Source organism: Pelobates fuscus, chromosome 7, assembly GCF_036172605.1.
Source record: "Pelobates fuscus isolate aPelFus1 chromosome 7, aPelFus1.pri, whole genome shotgun sequence".
Classification (NCBI taxonomy): domain Eukaryota; kingdom Metazoa; phylum Chordata; class Amphibia; order Anura; family Pelobatidae; genus Pelobates; species Pelobates fuscus.
Genome location: NC_086323.1, coordinates 45,775,858 through 45,799,111, shown reverse-complemented (window position 1 = coordinate 45,799,111; position 23,254 = coordinate 45,775,858). Strand labels below are relative to the sequence as shown.

Below are 23,254 nucleotides of genomic sequence, written 5' to 3'. Positions count from 1 at the left end.
TGTTTATCTGTAAGTTTGTTTTATGGTGTGTTAATGGGATAACTCTGCTTACTTCCTTTCCACACAGATTTAAAAGCATTTATATTTACAGTAGAGGATATAAAAAATAAAGGTGTTTTCTATCATCATGACGACAGTGACACAACCAAAGACTACATTGTGTTTAGAATTTATGATGGAAAACATAGCATTCGGCATAAATTTCCTATTACCATCCTACCGAAGGATGACAGTCCTCCATTTCTGGTTAATAACATCGGTTTTGAACTAGTGGAAGGAGCAGCGGTTCTTATAGAGAAAGACATGCTGATGGCATCTGATCTGGATTCCAGTGATGATTACATTCTTTACAACATCACCAAGGCGCCAACAGCTGGCGAATTGGTAAAGAGCTACTCCACCGAAAGCACAGGTATGGGGTCTACTCATGTTTCATGGACTTCATAACTTCCACATATAGACTGCTGTCCTATTCCTCCTATGTAACTATTTTAATTCTAACAAAACACATCTGACATACAAGATCCCATTGTACAGCGCTACAGAATCTGATGGCGCTATATAAATCATAAAATAATAATAATAATAATAATAAAGAACAGTAGGTGAAGAGAGCCTTGTCCAAACAAGCTTGCAGTCTAAAAGGATGATACACAGAGGGAAGTGAGGGAATCAAATGATATATTTGAGGATAAGTGATTGGGATATGGGAGTACTGTAGATGCGAGCTGGCTGAGGAAGGTTATAAGAGATGAGGCGTTAAAGTGTGAGCTGGTAGACGTCTCTAAAGAATGGTGTGTTTTTAAGGATTTTTGTTTGAAGGACAGCAGAGACGATTGTGACACAAGATCTTCTGTTTTATTTTAAAATTATATTTAGAAAATTCCCAATCCAGTTCAGGCACAGCCAGGGCACACAATGCAAATGAGGAGTAAAAAAGAAGCATTGTTCATTTTCTAGTCGTCTCTGTATGTTGAGTGTCTGGTGTAAAGGACAGAGTTCATAACAGGGAGATAAGATTGGATTCCCAGTTATAGGATTTAGAGGTGTGGATTTCTACATTTAATTATTTTTAATTCGTCACAAACACATATTTGTTAAACACAGGAGAGCACCAGTTTAATTATTTACTTTGCTTCGACCAAAAACGTGGCTTTTATTTTTCAGTATAGCTAAACAAGCTTTAAAACATCACGTTATAAAAAAATATTTAAAAAGTGTCAGAATACACTAAGCAATAACCAACAATACAGTTTTACCATTTTCTTGGTGTGACTAGGTATCCCAGTGTCAAGTTTTCTGCAAAGAGATCTGTTCCGTGGTCTCATTTACTATAACCACTTTGGAGGAGAAGTCTTCCAGGACCTTTTCGAATTTTACCTATCAGACAGCCACGACCCACCAAACTATGCTGAGAAACAGGTATGTGGATATCGCCAGCAAGCAACAGGAGAGTTCTGCCAATCCAGCAGCTTTGACTTACAACTCTCATCATTCCTAGACAATGCATGATGGGAGTTGTAGTCCAAAAACAGTTGCCGTGCTTGATATTGCTTTTACTCTGTTCTCATGCCACTTCCTGTTATGTTGATAACTTTATTTGACATTACTTTATAGACTGTAATAATTAATATTACTCCAGTCAAAGATCAGCTGCCAAAAGAGAGTGAAGGAACCCAGAGGCATATATTTGTGACAGAAACGGAGATCACCCGACTGACAAAGCACAATTTGCATTTCACGGACACAGAGTCACCTGAGAGCCAGATTATTTACACTGTGACAAAACCGTGTTTCTCACCGGTAGCTCAACGGTACGTGTATAAAGAATAAACCGATCTGTATATGTCTTTATCACGTCATGCTGAAATCGTCATTCTTTCCATCTATTTATTGCAGTCTTCACGATGCAGGGCGACTTATTGCCCTGGATACATCTAATGCTTTGGAAAAAGATCCATCAATTCCTGGTCTGACATCGTTTACCCAGGTAATCACATACAATTTACATTGACGATGTCAGTTCTCCTCAACTCTTTGTTTAGTAAATTACTAATTGTGCTTCACTTTTACTGGGTTCCAGGCAAGGAGTTTACAAGTAAATTAGAGCATGGCCCATCTATCTTCACTATAAAGACATACAATCAGAGTTTTAATACAACAAACTATCATAGACACGGGCAGTGGTGTATTTTGGTTTTGTGCTGTCCTAGGCATGATGAAACTCTGGCACCCTGACACACTCACACTGACGAACACACATACACATTCACTGACAGATACACACACTAACTGACAGACACACACATACACATTCACTGATGGGCACACAGTCAGTGGCAGACACACACACACTGACAGACATACACATTCACTGACACACACTCTCACTGGCAAGCACACGTTGAATGTCACTGACACACACACACACTCAGTGACAGACACACACATACACTCTCACTGACAAACACACACTCAGTGACAGACACACACATACACTCTCACTGACAAACACACTCTCAGTGACAGACACACTCTCACTGACAACCACACACACACACACTCACTGATAGATAGACACACACATACACTCTCTCTAAAAAACACACACAGACACTCAGTGACAGACATACACATACACTCTCAATGACAAACACACACATTAAGACACATATACATACACACTCACTGACAGACATATGCACACCGATAGTGACACATTCACAATTTATTACTTTTTTAAAATTTCACTCCACCCAGCCTCTCTACTTTTTGGAGTGCTGGCATGGAGTCTCTATTTCACTGGGGTCCAGTGGGGTTGCTGGGCTGGCTCCTGTTGTGCTGTGGTGCCGATCAATGGTGGTGGCGAGGGAGCTCTGATATTCCTGCTTAGCTTCCTTGCACGTTGCTTAGTGATGCCGGGGGCCAGGGTGACGTCTTATCCTGCCTCCGGCATCACTATGGTGCCCGCCTCCAACCTGAGCAGCTGCCAACCTCGTAGTGGTCCTTAGGCGGCCACCCAGCCACTTCTTGGGCCCCCCAGGACAAGAGGCTGACAAGTTATCTGCCAAGGCGTTTGGGGGGCAGGGATTTTTGCAGAGCTTCAGCCATACACTCTGATAAGAAGAGCTGTAGTAAGACATTACCTCCCATAAGTTTTTTAAGCAAACACACTCCCTCACAAGCAGTACTTCAAGAAGTCATACTATCGCTAAGCGACATACTCTCGCTCATTCTGCTCTATATCTTTTGCATACTTTCTTTAATAGAATAAAATCCAAGTAGTAGAGTTTGACCAAATCCGGTATAATAAACCCTGCTATGACAAGTTCACACAAGGCAAGGACTGGCTAACCGTCTAATAACGCCAGGCATATATCAGAAAATAAAGACTAAACAGAGATCTGCATAAACATATTTTCCTTACTGTTTTATAACTTTATAATAATTTTCAGAGTACAAATGTTAAACTTCTTGTCATTTTGTTGGGCAGCATGCTGTGAATCACCTGAAGGTGGCGTATATGCCACCGCTAGGCGATATTGGCCCTGATCCACTATTCGTCCAGTTTGTATTTTCCGTTAGTGATGAACATGGGGGTCAAGTGTCTGGACTCGTTTTTAATATCACGGTAATGCCGGTGGATGAAGAAGCACCTCAGGTATGTGTTCAATTATGGTATCTGTCATGTGAGAACTCTTAGTACAGATCTGAATAGGGATTAATAATAAGGGTCGAGGCTGGATGGAATGAGGTTTAATGGTTAATGGCTTCTAAATTGGCCTGATATAATAAATTTAGTCAAAGCAAACAAGAAGCCATTTGTTTTGTTTTAGGCTTTCTCTATAAAATGTAAACGGCCAGTGTGCCAGACACTCTTTCTAAACATGTACAACAAAACAAGTGCGATGAAAACTTCCAACTGCCACATTGTGTACACATAACAGCATAACCAGACATTCCTTATAGAATGTGACAGAATTCTTCAACATATCAAAACATAAAATTTTACCTCTAATGCATACCTCCCAACAGCCCCACACCGTCTCGATTTTTGGGTCTTCTCCCGTCATTCTGGGTTGGTTTCCTGTGTCCTTTATCTGGAGATACCAGGAATTGTCCCCAGAAAGCTCATCACAAGTGCATAGTTAGATGTGTTTATATTGTGCTGAATGTTGTCAAGGCAAAATGACCACACTCTATGTGGGGGTGGCCAGGGACGCTGTCAGTCAGTGCATTCACCCTAGGCTAACATGCACCTTTTTGGGGGGGGTTTAAAAATTTTCAGCGTTAAAACCATTTATTATATTATTTAAATAGATGAGAAATAAACAAGCAACCAATCTGCCCCCGATTGTTAATGAGTTTATGATTGGCGCATAAAGCTCTCATAGCTATAATGCATTGTTCTGAGCAAACTTAAACATAAAACTTCAAACTGTAGCAAATTGAAACCTGAATTACAAAATTCAGGATCAAATAGCAGATCTGGAAAGAATTTCCAACTCAGCTATCGTCGCAAGGTGACTATTTTAGTCTGAATTTTAGGATTTCACATTGTTTCAATTCAGAATGTAGTGAATTACCTTGTAGTTGACAGAGGAATCAAGCTCGGATTGCAGTTCCAAAATTGTTAAAATAAAATTATTCTAAAGGAAAATAGTTCCTTCATGTAAAAACGATAATCACTAGTGGAGATTTATTTTCTATTCTATTTATTTTCTTAGTGATTAATTTCTATTATGAGCACGTATGTGGAGTGAAATTAAACAGGCTATTATCCAATTTCCTGGACTTCTGTAACCAAATTACTATTCTCCTCTTGGCCATTAATCTACCAAGAAATCATTTGAATGTAGCAAGTGGTGCCATCATGCCGGTACGGCACAATTGTTTTTTATTTTCAGTTACATGTAATTTCTCTTCCAGGTCTATTGTTGGTTACTTTTGAATCTTGACAATTATTACTATTTTACTAGTACTAGTAAAATCACTCATAAACCTAGGAGGAAAACAACAAAATCCATTTTGCCAGGTAAAATAGTACTAGCTTAAAACCATATCTCCCAATGTTGGCATTAAAGAATATGGGGTGTGGGTGCTGAGCCAGGCCATTAGAGCGTGTGCCATGGGCACTTAGGAACAGGCAGTCACCCTGGCCACCTCTACTTAGAGTAGCACGTGTACAGTGCTTTGTTGAGTTTATAGAATAAATGAGTCTCACAATAGCCTCACTATGTGCTTATTGGGGGGCATCAGACTTAAAGCTCAGGCTCAAGCTCAATTTTGTGACTGTTGGACAGTATTTTTAACACTTCTCTTCACATCATATCTGTCCCAAGTCCCTGTAAAACAGGTTATTTACAATCCTAAAATCTAAAAATATGTTTCCTGCCAAGGTTGTTATTCCATGTTAGAAAATTGTCCTGGAGTCCCCGGTAAACATTCCCAAAATTATGTTTTTGGATGAAGAATTAATAGCTGTAAGTGTAGGTTTCCAGGCCACATTGGATGAAATGATAATATATTAATTAACTGTTAGGGATCCATGCAACACTCAGGTTCATTCTTCCAACTTTCCCTTTGATTATTTTGTTGTGACACTCCATTTTTTTTACTTGTATTTTTATCACATCAATTTTGCATTATATACAGTCAAAGGAAAAAAGAAAGTGCACCCTCTTTGAATTCTGTGGTTTTACATATCCGGATATAATAACAACCATCTGTTCCTTAGCAGGTCTTATAATTAGGTAAAAAGAACCTTAGGTGAACACAAAACACATGACATATTGCACCGCATCCTGATTTATTTAACACAAATAAAGTCAAAATAGAGAAGCCATGAGTGAAAAACTAAGTACACCTTATGATTCAATAGCTTGTAGAACCACCTTTAGCAACAAAATGTTGACGTCATCGTTTTCTGTATGATTTTATCAGTCTCTCACATCGTTGTGGAGAAATGTTGGCTCATTCTTCTTTACAATGTTGTTTCAGTTCATTGAGGTTTATCTCTTAAGGTCTCACCACAACATTTCAGTCGGGTTGAGGTCTGGACTTTGCCTGGGTCATGGCAACACCTTAATTCTTTTATTTTTCAACCATTCTGTTGTAGATATGCCGGTGCGCTTGGGATCAGTCCTGTTGCATGATCCAATTAAGAACAAACTTTACCTGTCGGACAGATGACCTCACATTTGACTCTAGAGTACATTAGTATATAGAGGAGTTCATGGACAGCTCAATGACTGCAAGATTCCCAGGTTCTGTGGCTGCAAAACAAGCCATAATCATCACCCCTTCCACCATCGTGCTTGACAGTTGGTACAAGGTGTTTGTGCTGATATGCAGTGTTTGGTTTTCGTCATTAGTGGTGCTATGCATTATGACCAAACATCTCAACTTTGGTCTCGTCTGTCCAAGGGACATTGTTCCAGAAGGCTTCTAGTTTGTTCAGATACAACTTTACAAACCTAAACCGTGCTGCCATGTTCTTTTTAGAGAGACGATGTTTTCTCCTGAGAACCCTTCCAAACAAACAATACTTGTGCAGTCTTTTTCTAATTGTACTGTCATGAACGCTAACATTTAACATGCTAACATGCTAAACTGTAAGTGTAGTGTCTGAGACATAACTCTTGGGTGTTTTGCAATATCTCTGAACATTGCATGGTTTGACTTTCGAGTAAATTTGCTGGGACGGCCACTCCTGCGAAGATTGGCAAAAATTTTGAATGTGTTTCACATTTTTGGAAATGGCCCTTCCAGTTTGATGGGCATCAAAATTGCTTCTCTAAGATCATTTCTGATGTATTTTCTCTTTGGCATTGTGTTAACATACACCTGAATGCTCCAGACCAGCAAACTGCTAAAACTTGGGCTTTTTTAGAGGTGGTTACACTTGCTAACGATCAGTTAGTAAAGGGCATTTGATTAGCAGCCCCTGTCTTTTAATTTCTATGGAAGTAGTAGGGGTGTACTTCGTTTTTCACACATGGCTTCTCCTTTTTGACTTTATTTTTGTTAAATAAATCAGAACACTGTGTAATATGCCATGTTTTGTTGTTTATCTGAGGTTGTATTTACCAGATTGTAAGACCTGCTAAGGAACAGATGATTGTTATTGTGTCCTAATATGTAAAAACTTTTAATTCAAAGAGGGTGTGCTTTCTTTTTTCCATGACTGTATATTCAAAATGACAATGTTGGAATTAGAAGAAACCCACCGATATTGGGGTACTGTGAAGTAGTGGTGGGCTTCACACAATATGGCCATATGATAAAACTATTATATTTTGTAAATTTTGAAATTGTTGTTCAGTGAATGAATCAGTGTGCTGGATCTTGGATGTTATATAAATTTGCCCCATCAGCAACCTGCCATGTAGGCATGTTCAGGTGGCACATGTTAAAGTTCCCTTCTTTGTTCAATAGAAATGTTGGGAGGTATGCCCATATGCATAATTCAGGGACAGATAATGCCCAGTCCATTGGATGGAATCACCAAACTCTTGATAACAGTAGAAATACCCCCACCGCTTCAGCTATCCCATATTTAAATATATGTCAATGCCTACTGCCGTCACTTTTAATTATTGCAAAAATAAATAAATACATAGCCTTTCTAATCTTATTTTGATTAGAAAAAAAAGATTTTTGTGTTGTTATTTGTATATGCACAGATTTTACTGTATGTATTTTGTGAGTGAACTAGTCCTTAAGTTGGTGAAATAAAGATTAAACCTTGTTTGGTCTCAGGTGGTCTGGTACGCATGAGATAGGTAATCTCAGTCAATCACCCACAAACTAGAATGAGGTTGCCTTTGGACTAAGGACCCTGTTGCCTGTTGGTGAAGTAAAGCTCCTGCTTTGACATCTCTATCTTTGAGCTCAATCTCTATATCCAACTTACAGGCACAGAGTAGCCTTCGTTTTGATCCAAACTGTGCTTCTGCTTCTGCTTAATGTTGTTAATAAATCAGTGAACTTACAGGGACACTCTAGACCCTTAAACCGCTTTGGCTTGCTGAAAAGCATATCCTATTTTTTTATTTCACAAAAAGTGCAGATTTTAAAAGAAATGTACACTTTTATAAATTAACCTTGTTACACCCCATGGCTTTCATGTAGACAACCAGTCCCGTTACTTCCTGGTTTGTTTAGCTCAGTGGAGCTAAACTCACGAGGCAGCAATTGCCCAGAGCACCTGCCTTGCAAAGACTTCTCATTGAGCTGCATTGGGAAGTTTGTAATTGGACAGCCACAGAAAGTCTGGGTGGGGTAAGAAGGGGAGGGCTTGCAAAGGGTGTAGACAAGAGAACTGCAATTTTTGCATATATCCCGCAATGAAACTATAAGCTGTTTTAGATATATCCTCCAGTGAAAAAATTAAAGATTAAATGCATGCAAGTTTTCATTCGAGGTATATTTGCAAACAGTGATTTTTATTTGTTTTATAGATGGGTAGTGGAGTGTCCCTTTAACAAGCCACTCATTTTGTTTAGATTTCCACCAGTACTATAACAACAGAAGAAGGAGCCAGCTGTTTTATTACTGGAGATTATCTGATAATTACTGACGAAGACACTAAACCAGAAAACCTGAAAGTTATTCTGAAGACCCGGCCTCGACATGGAAATATAGAAGTTCGTGGTGTTGCTATATCAGAAGGGAATTTCTTCACTTTGGAGGAGCTCAAGTCATTTAAAGTCAGGTAACTGCAGACAAAATTTTAGTAATACTGAAATTGAATGGAAACTGAAATTCGCTGCCCATCACATGTTCTCCCATCTTGACTTCTTCAAACCTTATTTTATTTTCATGTCTTCCAACTGCTTGACTAAACTCCAATCAATTCACATATCTGCCACCTAATTCATCTTATTTTATAAAACGTACTAATCATTGTTTTATCCTTAAACTCCCAGCCACATTTTATCTACACACTAGAGAATATGAGAACTATGTTTGTGTGTGAGTGTGTTTGTGTGTATGACTATATATGTATGAGAGTGTGTGTATGGTTTGCATAAGTGTGTATGCATTTGTATGTATATGCCTGTGAGTGTTCAAATGTGTGTTTGTATGACTCTGTGAGGGATATTCAATTGTTCTGAAAATTTAAATCTGTTGCGTCACTGAAAATGGCATATATTAAAAAATTATAATTAGAGTGCGTAAGAAGCAACATATAAGAAAAACCTATTACAAATTACAAACACACAATCCCCACACACAATCACACTCAGCATTCTCATATACAGCTACCATACACAATTACTTTTAACCAACCACTCTCATAGCACACTCAGCCAACCACACATACAACCCACGCACATTACTAACTCATGGGGTGACACCATGAGATACCACACCAGATGACACCAACCCTAGTGATGCCACTGCCCTCATATTATTACAAAAGAGTTGTTACACCGCCCTCATGTCCCCACTTGCCATGTTGTGAGTAGTGGCATTTCATCAAACAGTTTGAACTTGCTGTAGATAGACACTAGCTGTAGAATATTGAATGATACCTAGGACTCCTTCTGGTACATTTAATGCCTTAGACCAGTGATTCCCAACCCAGTCCTCAACTAATCCTACCAGTCCAGGATTTAGGGATCACCCAGTTGTGTCTAAGGTGTTTTTAGAAAAAAAAAAAAAAAAACACTTTAGATACAACAGGGTAATCCCTAACTCCTGGACTGGTAGAGGGTACTTGAGGACTGGGTTGGGAACCCCTGCTTTAGGCCATCGGGATAGACCATCATGCTGTTTTTAAGGGGTTGAACACTCACAATCGACAATACCAGATTTAATTTTTTAGTGATGTCATATGGAAAACTTATTTCAACCCTGAAAATATTAAAGGATGGGCTTCATGGAAGACAAAATCAACCTGGGGCTGGTTGCCCATTATTTGCATAGATAATAAACAGCTTCTTTAGTAAGGTTTCACTGTACCACTAAGTGACTCAGCCAGTCATGATGCCCTCTTAACTTTCCAAAGCACTTCAGTGTTTATACCCTAAGCAGAATTTGTGGGCATAGTGAAGAGTTCTGGGATTTGTGGCTAATTTGTTGGCCTTATACTTTAGATACATAATGAACAGCAATATTTTGGGCAAATAGGAAAAACTGCAAACTTAAAGGGACACTCCACCTCACAAATACGAACAAATCACTGTTTAGTAAAAGTACCCCAAATTAAAATATGCATGTATTTAATCATTCCTTTTTGTTTTTGGGGTGTTTGCAAAAACTGCAGATCTCTTGTCTGAAGCCTTTGCGAGCCATCCTCTTCTAACCCCGCCCAGACTTTCTGTGGCTATCCAATCAAAGATTTCCCAATGCAGCTCAAGGAGAAGTCGTTGCAAGGCAGGTGTTGCTTGACTGTTGAGTTTAGCTCTACTGAGATAAACAAACCAGGAAGTAATAGAACTTGTAGTCTGCTTGAAAGCCATGGGATGTAACATAGAAACATAGAAACATAGAATGTGACGGCAGATAAGAACCATTCGGCCCATCTAGTCTGCCCAGTTTTCTAAATACTTTCATTAGTCCCTGGCCTTATCTTATAGTTAGGATAGCCTTATGCCTATCCCACGCATGCTTAAACTCCTTTACTGTGTTAACCTCTACCACTTCAGCTGGAAGGCTATTCCATGCATCCACTACCCTCTCAGTAAAGTAATACTTCCTGATATTATTTTTAAACCTTTGTCCCTCTAATTTAAGACTATGTCCTCTTGTTGTGGTAGTTTTTCTTCTTTTAAATATAGTCTCCTCCTTTACTGTGTTGATTCCCTTTATGTATTTAAATGTTTCTATCATATCCCCCCTGTCTCGTCTTTCCTCCAAGCTATACATGTTAAGATCCTTTAACCTTTCCTGGTAAGTTTTATCCTGCAATCCATGAACCAGTTTAGTAGCCCTTCTTTGAAATTTATAAAAGTGCCAATTTCTATCGAAATCTGCACTTTTTTTAAAATGAGAAAGGAGACGCTCTTCACACATAAAACATTTCAATAAGCTAAAGTGCTTTAGGACTCCAAAATGTCGTCCCTTTAAAAAGTTTAATAATAAATAAAAATTCAGCATAAAGAACTGTTATCTAACCTTCATCTAACCTTAATATTGCATCTAATTATAGGGTGCTAGGTATGACCCTTTAGTAGCCCTATACCTTGTTGTTATAAATCCAAGTAAATATTTCTCGTAAACAGACATAAAATATATCCTTACTTATTCACGTCACTAAGAACATTCACATCTTTCAACAAAGAGCAACTGTATTATCCCACAACAAGAACAAATAAACACTCATGTAACAGTCAAGGAGATTTTTGTTTGGGCGTTCAATATGCATAACATGACAAATTGTATCTAAGCTCTGTTTCTAGGATTCTTACTTATCTGTGTAGTTTTTAAATCTCGAAGTGTCACTGTTCCGTTAGGATTGATTTGGGAACTAGTAATATAAACCGTTCTCTTCCAATCCCACCCAAGTACGCATGATTCACACAGTGGAAAGATAGAATCATAGATACCCTATCTCCAAAAATATACTGTCTTATTTTGCAGACACAGGCGTTCTTAAGAGCTATTGTATGCAAAGAGCAAAAGTACGGAACTGGGTACACAGATTGTACATCTACGCAGGTAGAGTGTATTGTGCATGGGCATAACAAAAATGGAACTTTAACTGTTCTCCCCACGTCCATCCCTTTCCTTACCCAAAATAACCAAAGCACAGACTTACTTGGTGAAAATGGGCCACAGCTTTATTAAATATTATACATATATATCTTCAACATCAACTTTACAACATATTAACATAATATAACTTTCTCGGTAAAATAAACATCACTGAGAACCACCTTGCCAACCAAACACAATAACTTGGGCAACTTAGTGAATAACCATGTTTGTGACAAAAAATAATATCCATGATTGATTCTAAATTTTGTTGATTCTAAATATTGTTCCACCTACCTTGCTGTAAACTTGCCTGACCAGGGTGGGATTAACATAGGGGCTGATGGAGCTGCAGCTCCAGGCCCATGCCGATGGAATAGGCCCATTGATCTACCCACCCCCCCCCCCACCCCCACCAAAAAAAAAAAAATTAAATATATGTTTTACTACTCTTTGCATGCACTTGCTTAAGGATGGAAACTTAAGAGGGATGTAGGGGAACAAAACTTGTGTGGACTGGCTGACAATGAAATTAGTTAAGGTAAAGCTGACTTTGCGCAATATGAAAATGCTCTTGCTGCTTCAGTCTCTCTAACACTGTGGCATGTTCCCTTTTTTCTACACTCACTACATACACCTTTTCTCTGTCCCAGACTGTATAACAGGAGCTTCTGCCTGCTAGTAAGAAGGTCAGGAGAATAGTGGACCAGCGAGTGCTAGGGGACAGTCCTTAGAAACCGTAGAGCTAGCGCATCATTAGACGCATTTATGCCAAGCTCAGGGTGCTGTCTGCACAGTATGCCCTTGGTTGGTCATTCTGCATGATGGGCAAACAGCCAGACATGCATTCACACCAGACTGGCCATCTAATTCTTGGTGCAGATACACCCCCTTTTTGGGCATGTTCGCCCCTTTGGCCGGTTCCTTGTCATGTGATTCACATCAGTGGCCCACCCTTTTACTGCACCCACCAAAACCTGCTTCACCGGACACTGCTGTTAGGGGGTATGGATTTACTTGAAAGATGAAAGCGAGAGATTAGCATAGGGTATGTGTTTTCTAAGCTCTGTTTCTAGGATTCTTACTTATCTGTGTAGTTTTTAAATCTCGAAGTGTCACTGTTCCGTTAGGATTGATTTGGGAACTAGTAATATAAACCGTTCTCTTCCAATCCCACCCAAGTACGCATGATTCACACAGTGGAAAGATAGAATCATAGATACCCTATCTCCAAAAATATACTGTCTTATTTTGCAGACACAGGCGTTCTTAAGAGCTATTGTATGCAAAGAGCAAAAGTACGGAACTGGGTACACAGATTGTACATCTACGCAGGTAGAGTGTATTGTGCATGGGCATAACAAAAATGGAACTTTAACTGTTCTCCCCACGTCCATCCCTTTCCTTACCCAAAATAACCAAAGCACAGACTTACTTGGTGAAAATGGGCCACAGCTTTATTAAATATTATACATATATATCTTCAACATCAACTTTACAACATATTAACATAATATAACTTTCTCGGTAAAATAAACATCACTGAGAACCACCTTGCCAACCAAACACAATAACTTGGGCAACTTAGTGAATAACCATGTTTGTGACAAAAATAATATCCATGATTGATTCTAAATTTTGTTGATTCTAAATATTGTTCCACCTACCTTGCTGTAAACTTGCCTGACCAGGGTGGGATTAACATAGGGGCTGATGGAGCTGCAGCTCCAGGCCCATGCCGATGGAATAGGCCCATTGATCTACCCACCCCCCCCCCACCCCCACCAAAAAAAAAAAAATTAAATATATGTTTTACTACTCTTTGCATGCACTTGCTTAAGGATGGAAACTTAAGAGGGATGTAGGGGAACAAAACTTGTGTGGACTGGCTGACAATGAAATTAGTTAAGGTAAAGCTGACTTTGCGCAATATGAAAATGCTCTTGCTGCTTCAGTCTCTCTAACACTGTGGCATGTTCCCTTTTTTCTACACTCACTACATACACCTTTTCTCTGTCCCAGACTGTATAACAGGAGCTTCTGCCTGCTAGTAAGAAGGTCAGGAGAATAGTGGACCAGCGAGTGCTAGGGGACAGTCCTTAGAAACCGTAGAGCTAGCGCATCATTAGACGCATTTATGCCAAGCTCAGGGTGCTGTCTGCACAGTATGCCCTTGGTTGGTCATTCTGCATGATGGGCAAACAGCCAGACATGCATTCACACCAGACTGGCCATCTAATTCTTGGTGCAGATACACCCCCTTTTTGGGCATGTTCGCCCCTTTGGCTGGTTCCTTGTCATGTGATTCACATCAGTGGCCCACCCTTTTACTGCACCCACCAAAACCTGCTTCACCGGACACTGCTGTTAGGGGGTATGGATTTACTTGAAAGATGAAAGCGAGAGATTAGCATAGGGTATGTGTTTTCTAAGCTCTGTTTCTAGGATTCTTACTTATCTGTGTAGTTTTTAAATCTCGAAGTGTCACTGTTCCGTTAGGATTGATTTGGGAACTAGTAATATAAACCGTTCTCTTCCAATCCCACCCAAGTAAGCATGATTCACACAGTGGAAAGATAGAATCATAGATACCCTATCTCCAAAAATATACTGTCTTATTTTGCAGACACAGGCGTTCTTAAGAGCTATTGTATGCAAAGAGCAAAAGTACGGAACTGGGTACACAGATTGTACATCTACGCAGGTAGAGTGTATTGTGCATGGGCATAACAAAAATGGAACTTTAACTGTTCTCCCCACGTCCATCCCTTTCCTTACCCAAAATAACCAAAGCACAGACTTACTTGGTGAAAATGGGCCACAGCTTTATTAAATATTATACATATATATCTTCAACATCAACTTTACAACATATTAACATAATATAACTTTCTCGGTAAAATAAACATCACTGAGAACCACCTTGCCAACCAAACACAATAACTTGGGCAACTTAGTGAATAACCATGTTTGTGACAAAAAATAATATCCATGATTGATTCTAAATTTTGTTGATTCTAAATATTGTTCCACCTACCTTGCTGTAAACTTGCCTGACCAGGGTGGGATTAACATAGGGGCTGATGGAGCTGCAGCTCCAGGCCCATGCCGATGGAATAGGCCCATTGATCTACCCACCCCCCCCCCCACCCCCACCAAAAAAAAAAAAATTAAATGTATGTTTTACTACTCTTTGCATGCACTTGCTTAAGGATGGAAACTTAAGAGGGATGTAGGGGAACAAAACTTGTGTGGACTGGCTGACAATGAAATTAGTTAAGGTAAAGCTGACTTTGCGCAATATGAAAATGCTCTTGCTGCTTCAGTCTCTCTAACACTGTGGCATGTTCCCTTTTTTCTACACTCACTACATACACCTTTTCTCTGTCCCAGACTGTATAACAGGAGCTTCTGCCTGCTAGTAAGAAGGTCAGGAGAATAGTGGACCAGCGAGTGCTAGGGGACAGTCCTTAGAAACCGTAGAGCTAGCGCATCATTAGACGCATTTATGCCAAGCTCAGGGTGCTTTCTGCACAGTATGCCCTTGGTTGGTCATTCTGCATGATGGGCAAACAGCCAGACATGCATTCACACCAGACTGGCCATCTAATTCTTGGTGCAGATACGCCCCCTTTTTGGGCATGTTCGCCCCTTTGGCCGGTTCCTTGTCATGTGATTCACATCAGTGGCCCACCCTTTTACTGCACCCACCAAAACCTGCTTCACCGGACACTGCTGTTAGGGGGTATGGATTTACTTGAAAGATGAAAGCGAGAGATTAGCATAGGGTATGTGTTTTCTGTTAGCTATATCCTGTGAGTTTCCCTCTAGCACCACCTCCACCAGATACATGATGCTTGGGAGATATTGGAAGGGAACTATTTTAGTGTTTTCTGTCGATAAGATTCTGTAATTAGGCCCATCATAATTTTAAGCACCAGGCCCAATGGGCTCTTAAACTGGTCTTTTGCCTGACTACATCATGACCTAACAGCTACAATCCATAAACTATAGTTTACAAAAAGTAAAAGTCAAGTGAGAAATAAGTTTCTCTGTGTCTCCTATTTCTCTTTAATATTACTATGTTCTTATTTAAGGTATCAGCATGATGATTCCGAATCATTTGAAGATACATTTGTCTTTACAGTAACAGATGGACTTAACACTGCAGATGGAGAGCTAAAAGTGCAGGTGATTTTAGCATTTTACGCAATATCGGAATAAAATAACTAAATGTTACCAATGATAATTACATGAGCAGCGTCCTGTAGAACAAGTATCTTAATTAACCTTTAGGCTCCTGAGTGAGGTTTGCATTGTCAGTGTTACAAGGTTTGTAATTAGTAAGTTAATGATGTGTATTTAGCACCTCGCGTTATTTGGTTCTGTTTACCTGTAATGCATGCAACAACGGAAAACTAGGAAATTAAGAGTTGTTAATGTTGCCAAATTATGACTGGAGTTTGTGTATTTTCAGTTCGACTTTGCATTATTTATTTACATAAATATTGCAATAATTTCTGTCTTAAGTGAAAATAATTAGCAAAGCAATTGTTATCGTAAAAAATATTAACATGCGCATTAAGCAACTAAAAACCTAATGTTACACTTTTAGAGCGTCACTTGGCTCCCAGAATATCATATGCGAACATAGGATGCCCAGATAATTTAGCTTTGGGCCCTCCAATTAATTCTGTTGTCATTAGTTGAGTGGGATATTTAATAGTGGAATACAATTTTGATGATGACATAGCCAGTCAGTGGTCTTTAACCCCTTAAGGACACATGACGTGTGTGACACGTCATGATTCCATTTTATTCCAGAAGTTTGGTCCTTAAGGGGTTAAGAAGGTTAGTTCATGCTTTGAAACAAATAGTACCATGCGTTTACGCAAGTTGATCTTAAAGGAACTTTTTATACCTATAAAAACAATTTCATCTCAATGAAGTTGTTTTGAGGATTGGAGCTTCTGGGCGCTGTCTTACCTTACGGTGTTGTTAAACAGTTTTTAAATGGTTTAACAGCTAAGATTTATTTATTTATTTTATTTATTTATAAAATATTTTACCAGGAAAGATACATTGAGATTTCTCTCGTTTTCAAGTATGTCCTGGGTCCACAAATCATTGCATTGTTACAGTTAGTGTACAATAAAATACAAATATTAATGTACAATATATACAAAATTTAACATAGAACAGGTAGGAAATATATAATCAACCATGACAGGTACATTCTGTTTTGAGGTATGTAGAGAGGGATCTCTTAAAGGACTTTAAGCTTAGGGAAGATTTTAATTTGTGCGGGAGGTTGTTCCACAAATGTGGTGCTCTGTAGGAGAAGGAGGATCGGGCTGCTTTCTTTTTATATTGAGGTAGACTAAGTAAAGTGTTGGTACTGGATCGGAGGTTGTAGGAAGTGGGAACAGCTGGGGAAAGCATTGCGTTCAGGTAGGGTGGGAGTTTCCCAGAAAAGCTCTTAAACACAAGGCTGGAAAGATGAAGGGTGCGCCTGGATTCCAGCGACAGCCAGTTTAGTTCTTTTAGCATGTCACAATGGTGGGTCCTGTAATTACATTGTAGCACAAATCGGCAGAACGAGTTATACAATGTGTTGAGTTTATTAATGTGGGATTGCGATGCAGATGCATATACTACATCCCCATAATCAATGATTGGCATCAGCATTTGCTGTACAATCTTTTCCTTTACTGAAGGGCTTAGGCAGGATTTGTTTCTGTACAGGGCACCTAGTTTTGGATAAAGTTTAGATGCAAGCTTTTCTATGTGCAGGCCAAAAGATAGATTGGGGTCTAACATCATACCCAAGTATTTGAAAGAGTGGACTGCGGTCAGTGTGCCATTTGAAATTGTTTTGATGGATAGGTGGGAATTGTGTAATTTGTGTAATTTAGGTACTGTTCCAAAGATCATTGTAACAGTTTTGTCAGTGTTCAGGAACAGTTTGTTTTTTTGCGATCCACTTTTCTACCTCTGTAAACTGGTCTTGGAGCACAGCCTCAAGCTGCGGTAGATCGGAATTGCTCGCATAGATTACCGTGTCATCTGCGTACATGTGTACATTTGAGGATTTGCAGACATTAGGCAGATCATTTATAAATAATGAAAATAGTAGGGGGCCGAGAATGGAACCTTGGGGAACACCACACGTGACTGGGAGAGGGAGGGAGTCGCTGTCAGAAATAGACACATATTGCGAGCGTTCCGATACATATGATCGAAACCAGTTTAGCAAATGATCACCAATACCTGAGTTTTTGAGTTTGTGCAGAAGAATGTCGTGGTCTACTGTGTCAAAGGCCTTTGCAAAATCAAGGAAAATAGCTCCAGTTAGGTCTCCTTGTTCCATGCCAGTTTGGATGTCATTGCAAACTTTTAAGAGGGCAGTTGTAGTGGAGTGATTCTGGCGAAAGCCTGATTGATCAGGGGTCAGATAGTTTGATTGTTGGTAATACTCACATAGTTGCGTATGGACACATTTTTCTAAGATTTTTGACAATACCGGGAGCAATGATATAGGGCGATAGTTAGAAACCAAAGTAGTGTCACCACTTTTATGGATAGGCACTACTCTTGCAGTCTTCCAAAGTTTGGGTAAGTATCCAGACACCAAGGATTCATTAATTAGAGTTGCGATGGGTTTAGCAATTGCCGGCGCACTGAGCTTCAACAGCATTGCACCCTGGTTGCATAGAAAATGTTAACCATGGCATGTTTCCTGCATCTTGTTCAATCCACACCATAGAGCAGGGGTCCTCAAACTGCGGCCCTCCAGATGTTGCTGAACTACAACTCGCATGATTCTTTGAATTGCATAGATAGTCAGAGAATCATGGGAGTTGTAGTTCAGCAACATCTGGGGGGCCGGAGTTTGAGGACCCCTGCCAGAAAGAATACAGACTGCTCAGGAGACCAAGTGGCCCATGATTGAAACTAAGACTAGACAAATAGGACTCTATATAGATAGCAAAGGAGAAGCACTGAGCTCTTCACATCTAAATTTTCAATACCACTTCTAAATTGTATTTATTTTGTATTTATTTTATGCATTTGCTTTAGATTTCTCCTGTGAATGACAGTCCTCCTGAATTAAGCACGGGATTGAAAACTAGCCTGGAATGTCCGGAGGGAGGACAAATTGTGATTACAGCTGAAAACCTGTACGCAGCTGACTCAGACAGTGAGGACTCAAAGCTGACATATATAATAGCCCGTGTTCCTTTGTATGGCATAATACAAAGAGGAGGTGTTACCGTAGAGAAATTCACCCAACGTGATATAACAGAAGGTTTAATATTCTATATACATACAGGTAAGGTTTAGGGTAACTTAGAAGAAAATCTTTGATTCAAATTATTTGGTTTGTATGTGTCAAGACTTTATGTTAAAAATTAAATTTTTACCGTCAATTCAATTCATTTTTAATGAGGGATCTGAAAATGAGAATCTCCTACCGGTGTCTACAAAGGACCAATCCATCAATCAAAATGTGCAAGTGCTTTTCCTCAATAACCCTTAAATATCCTACATGAAGGGGTTCTTCTGGCAATCATGAGAACAATGGAACTGAAAGATCATAATTTAAAAAAAAAAATCATACAATTTAAGATAAAACCATGCAAAGAAATTATCCTTCGATACCTCTTCCAAGTACATTAGCATAAAGGTATATTTGTTTATAACCCCCTACAAAACCTTAAATCTTAAATCAGGTTTTTATCTTCATGAGGAAGACATTAGTGAGCATGAACTTCAAGATCACGTCTTCAATAATATTCCAGTTCATGTGAATGTAGGCCCAGGGATTATCAGAGATAGCCCAGCCCATTTTTGAATGACACCGGGGGCCCTGGAGGAGTTATAACCTGGGATTTACCAAAAGAACAGTATGAAGAGGAGTATAATTTTATAAATATATAACATTTATGTAATGAATTTAAAAAGGATGATGAATGCATTCTGGAGCCTCCATTTAATGTTAAAACACAGTAAGACACAGAAAGATTAAACATAGAATGTTCATTTTTATATTTTTTAGGAGGCGAGATAGGCTCCTCTCCTTATATAGACGTTGTGACTCTAATCGTCTCTGATGGGGAGCCCAGCACGAAGGACACCTGTTGTTCCGAGAGACCCCTCCCTCCGCCCGTGCCTCTACATGCCAGCCTTCCCGTCTGTGACCTAAATATAACAGTCACACCCATTAATAATCAACAGCCCATCTTAAATATTGGTGAGTATGTGTAACAATGTCAGAGCTCTGCTAGAAAGTGCTTTGAGTAAAGCATAATTATTTATCCATCAAACTCATTCTGCAAACTTGCTTGACTTGCCATATGTTACATGGAAAAATGTAAATAAAAATATGAATAACAGTATCGAAAACATGTTGTATATTCATTTAATCTACCGCACATAACATTATAATGAATGTTAATGTGTTGATGTCTCAATAAACTTGTCTAACATATTTTTGAAGATTTTGCTGGGCATAGCAAAATATGATTTGACTATATTCCCTTTGACATGTATTTCATATATCATAGGTGTGTTGAAACCCTTTAAGTACCTGCTGGTATACTATTACAATCACATTCTTGTTCCTGCATACCTATATAGCTTTGGTGGGTGTACACAGATCTACAGTAAGCAAATGATGGGTCATTCCATTTTGCAATAGGATCTTTAAAGGATTCCATCAAGCATGATAACCACTTAATCCCTCTGTAGTAGTTATGATGTGATGAGGAGTTAATTTTGCAATGGTTTGTTGTCTTACCTGGTCCTGCCGGATGTCCACCGCTCTCAACCAATGAATGCAATTCTTTGCTCCCAAATATGGACAGAATTGACATTAGTCTGGCTGGAACTCTAGTTCCAGTCCAGTGATGCACCCAGAAGTAGAGTTAATCTCCTTAAGTGCAGCATTTCATACCAAAACTCTGCACATATAGACACCAGACACCATAACCACTTCAAATTACTGAAGTGGTCATGGTTCTTAGAGTAACCCTTCCAAGAACAGATTGTCATGACTGCATGTAAGTTGAGTTAAAATTAGCTTGAGACCTGAGAGGAACTCGCTGATGTCGTTCCCTCACTACCTTTTGAGATGTTGTCCATTGTCAGTGTTTTCTTGCACACTGACATCTTATTTGATGATTGTATTATTTTTTTCAGATGTGTTCAATAAAATATAGATTTAAAAAAAAATAAAAAAATTATTTGTATGTTTAAGAACATTTAAAAATAACAGAAGGTTATGTATCTATAAGTCTTCAATAACCATGAAATCTGGATAGCCAGGTGTATGGAAAGACTAAAGGAAACTTGCTCAGACAATTGCAGTCATATTGCCAATGCAAAATGAAAGGAAAGGAGTATCAACTACTATAAAATGAATTGTTTATCTTTTATTTTATAGCTTAAGCAGAATTGTATTTTAAGGTAATAGTGGAAAGGAAAAAAATATATATTTTGTTAAACTTCTAGGAGATCAATACCATCTAAGTCTCCAACAAGAATTCTATATGGAGTAAACATATGTAAGGAATTTCTTGTGTTTTCTCCTATTTTATTTGATGTACTGTTTTGCAATTTGTTATCTGTATGTCATTTATTTCTGCATTTTGTACTCAGCACTGTGAATCTTTTTTGTCAGATTAAATGTTTACTTAATCAGCTTGTGTCTCTGTTCTATATGAGCTTCATTCTCCAGAGGAAAGCAGGTAACACATTACCAAAAAGGGTTAATTATATGTGTTTGATCAGTAACCGTAGAACTGTGATTCTATAATTCTCCTGTGTGTGGGGTAACCTAAGACGCCCGGGTTTAAAAGTCTTGGTGGTGGCAGTAAAGTGTGTACTAGGGGGTTAGGTTAAAGGATCTTAACATGTATAGCATGGAGGAAAGACGAGACAGGGGGGATATGATAGAAACATTTAAATACATAAAGGGAATCAACACAGTAAAGGAGGAGACTATATTTAAAAGAAGAAAAACTACCACAACAAGAGGACATAGTCTTAAATTAGAGGGACAAAGGTTTAAAAATAATATCAGGAAGTATTACTTTACTGAGAGGGTAGTGGATGCATGGAATAGCCTTCCAGCTGAAGTGGTAGAGGTTAACACAGTAAAGGAGTTTAAGCATGCGTGGGATAGGCATAAGGCTATCCTAACTATAAGATAAGGCCAGGGACTAATGAAAGTATTTAGAAAACTGGGCAGACTAGATGGGCCGAATGGTTCTTATCTGCCGTCACATTCTATGTTTCTATGTTAGTGTAGAAGGGATTGCAGGGGTTAATTGAGTGGTTGCTGGGACTAGCAACAGGTAACCAGGGGTCTGGTGTCATTAACCCTGTCACTTCCACACTCTCCCCACTGTCTCGGCTGGGCCAATAGCCCACGCTCGTGACAAGCAGCCAATCTCCAACTCTTATTGCTTGACATATTCTGTGTATTTACGTAACCGTAAGTTACAGTGTGTCCTTCTTTTACAGGTGACGTGTTCATTGTCTATGAGGGATCGTCATCCGTCATTTCCCTAAACCATATCAGTGCTTCTGATGCCGACACACTTCCTGAGAACTTGTTTTTCATTCTGGAAACACAGCCAATGTATGGGTATCTCCAGAACACCATGTTGATGCCAGGTTCCGAAAAGAACACACTGGAAATAAACATAGGTAAGATATCCAAATTACCCTGAAAAAAATAAATCAGACTAAAAAGCATAATGCATTGCATGAAATCATAAAACACCATAAAGACTGCCACAGTGCTTGTCAGAGGTCCATAAATTATGCTTAATAATAATGTATAATGTATATATTAGTAGAAAGCATTTTGACACTTTTCAATTAACAATTTTGTCTCCAACCTCTGTCAAATCTGCTGGTTATATTTCATATTTATATTTTTCACACAAGTTTTATTTTTTGGGGGGAATTTTACAGGCCGTGTCTGTCACACTGGTGTATAGACCACATTTTTGGCTTCTGATACTGTACCATGATACTCCACGTATATACCTTTGCCAGGAGTTTGAGGGTCTGTAGGGTCGAATAACAGACATGCTCTAACAGTGACATACCTCTTTACTTACCTACTAGGGACGTGATTTAGTAAAGTGTGACTCTCTGTGTATTATTGTATACTATTATGCTATTTCTAAACCTAATCCTACCCCTAAGTCTATCTCTTACCCTAACACCAACCCCACATCTAACACCTAAATTTTTTCCATTTAACTACAGTCCAGTATTTAGTATACAAACATTACAATGTACATAAAAAGGTAAAATTGTAATCAGAAAGTTTGAACTTAGATTTACATTGTACTATAAAGCAAATATCTAAGCTTTCTATGTCAAATGATGGGGTCTAAAACAGGAGAAATAGGCAGGGGATTTATACATTCTCCCTAATGGTAAAAATTATCCTGACAGTCTGATATTGATAGTAGCCACAAACAATACCCAAATCCCATTTAATATTTACATAATTCTCCCTAATTTTATTTTT

General features: G+C 38.8%; 1 protein-coding gene across 1 annotated transcript in view; it reads left to right on the top strand.

Moving 5' to 3' along the window:
• LOC134569130 (FRAS1-related extracellular matrix protein 1-like) overlaps window positions 1–23,254 on the top strand; it is a 151,226-nt gene that overhangs the window by 35,027 nt on the left and 92,945 nt on the right. Inside the window, exons 9-18 of the mRNA XM_063428038.1 lie at window positions 68–412; window positions 1,280–1,422; window positions 1,618–1,814; window positions 1,900–1,990; window positions 3,494–3,661; window positions 8,508–8,716; window positions 15,801–15,894; window positions 18,784–19,036; window positions 19,763–19,957; window positions 22,231–22,416. Coding sequence (XP_063284108.1) covers window positions 68–412; window positions 1,280–1,422; window positions 1,618–1,814; window positions 1,900–1,990; window positions 3,494–3,661; window positions 8,508–8,716; window positions 15,801–15,894; window positions 18,784–19,036; window positions 19,763–19,957; window positions 22,231–22,416 — 1,881 coding nt within the window. The remainder of the gene's footprint in view (window positions 1–67; window positions 413–1,279; window positions 1,423–1,617; window positions 1,815–1,899; window positions 1,991–3,493; window positions 3,662–8,507; window positions 8,717–15,800; window positions 15,895–18,783; window positions 19,037–19,762; window positions 19,958–22,230; window positions 22,417–23,254) is intronic.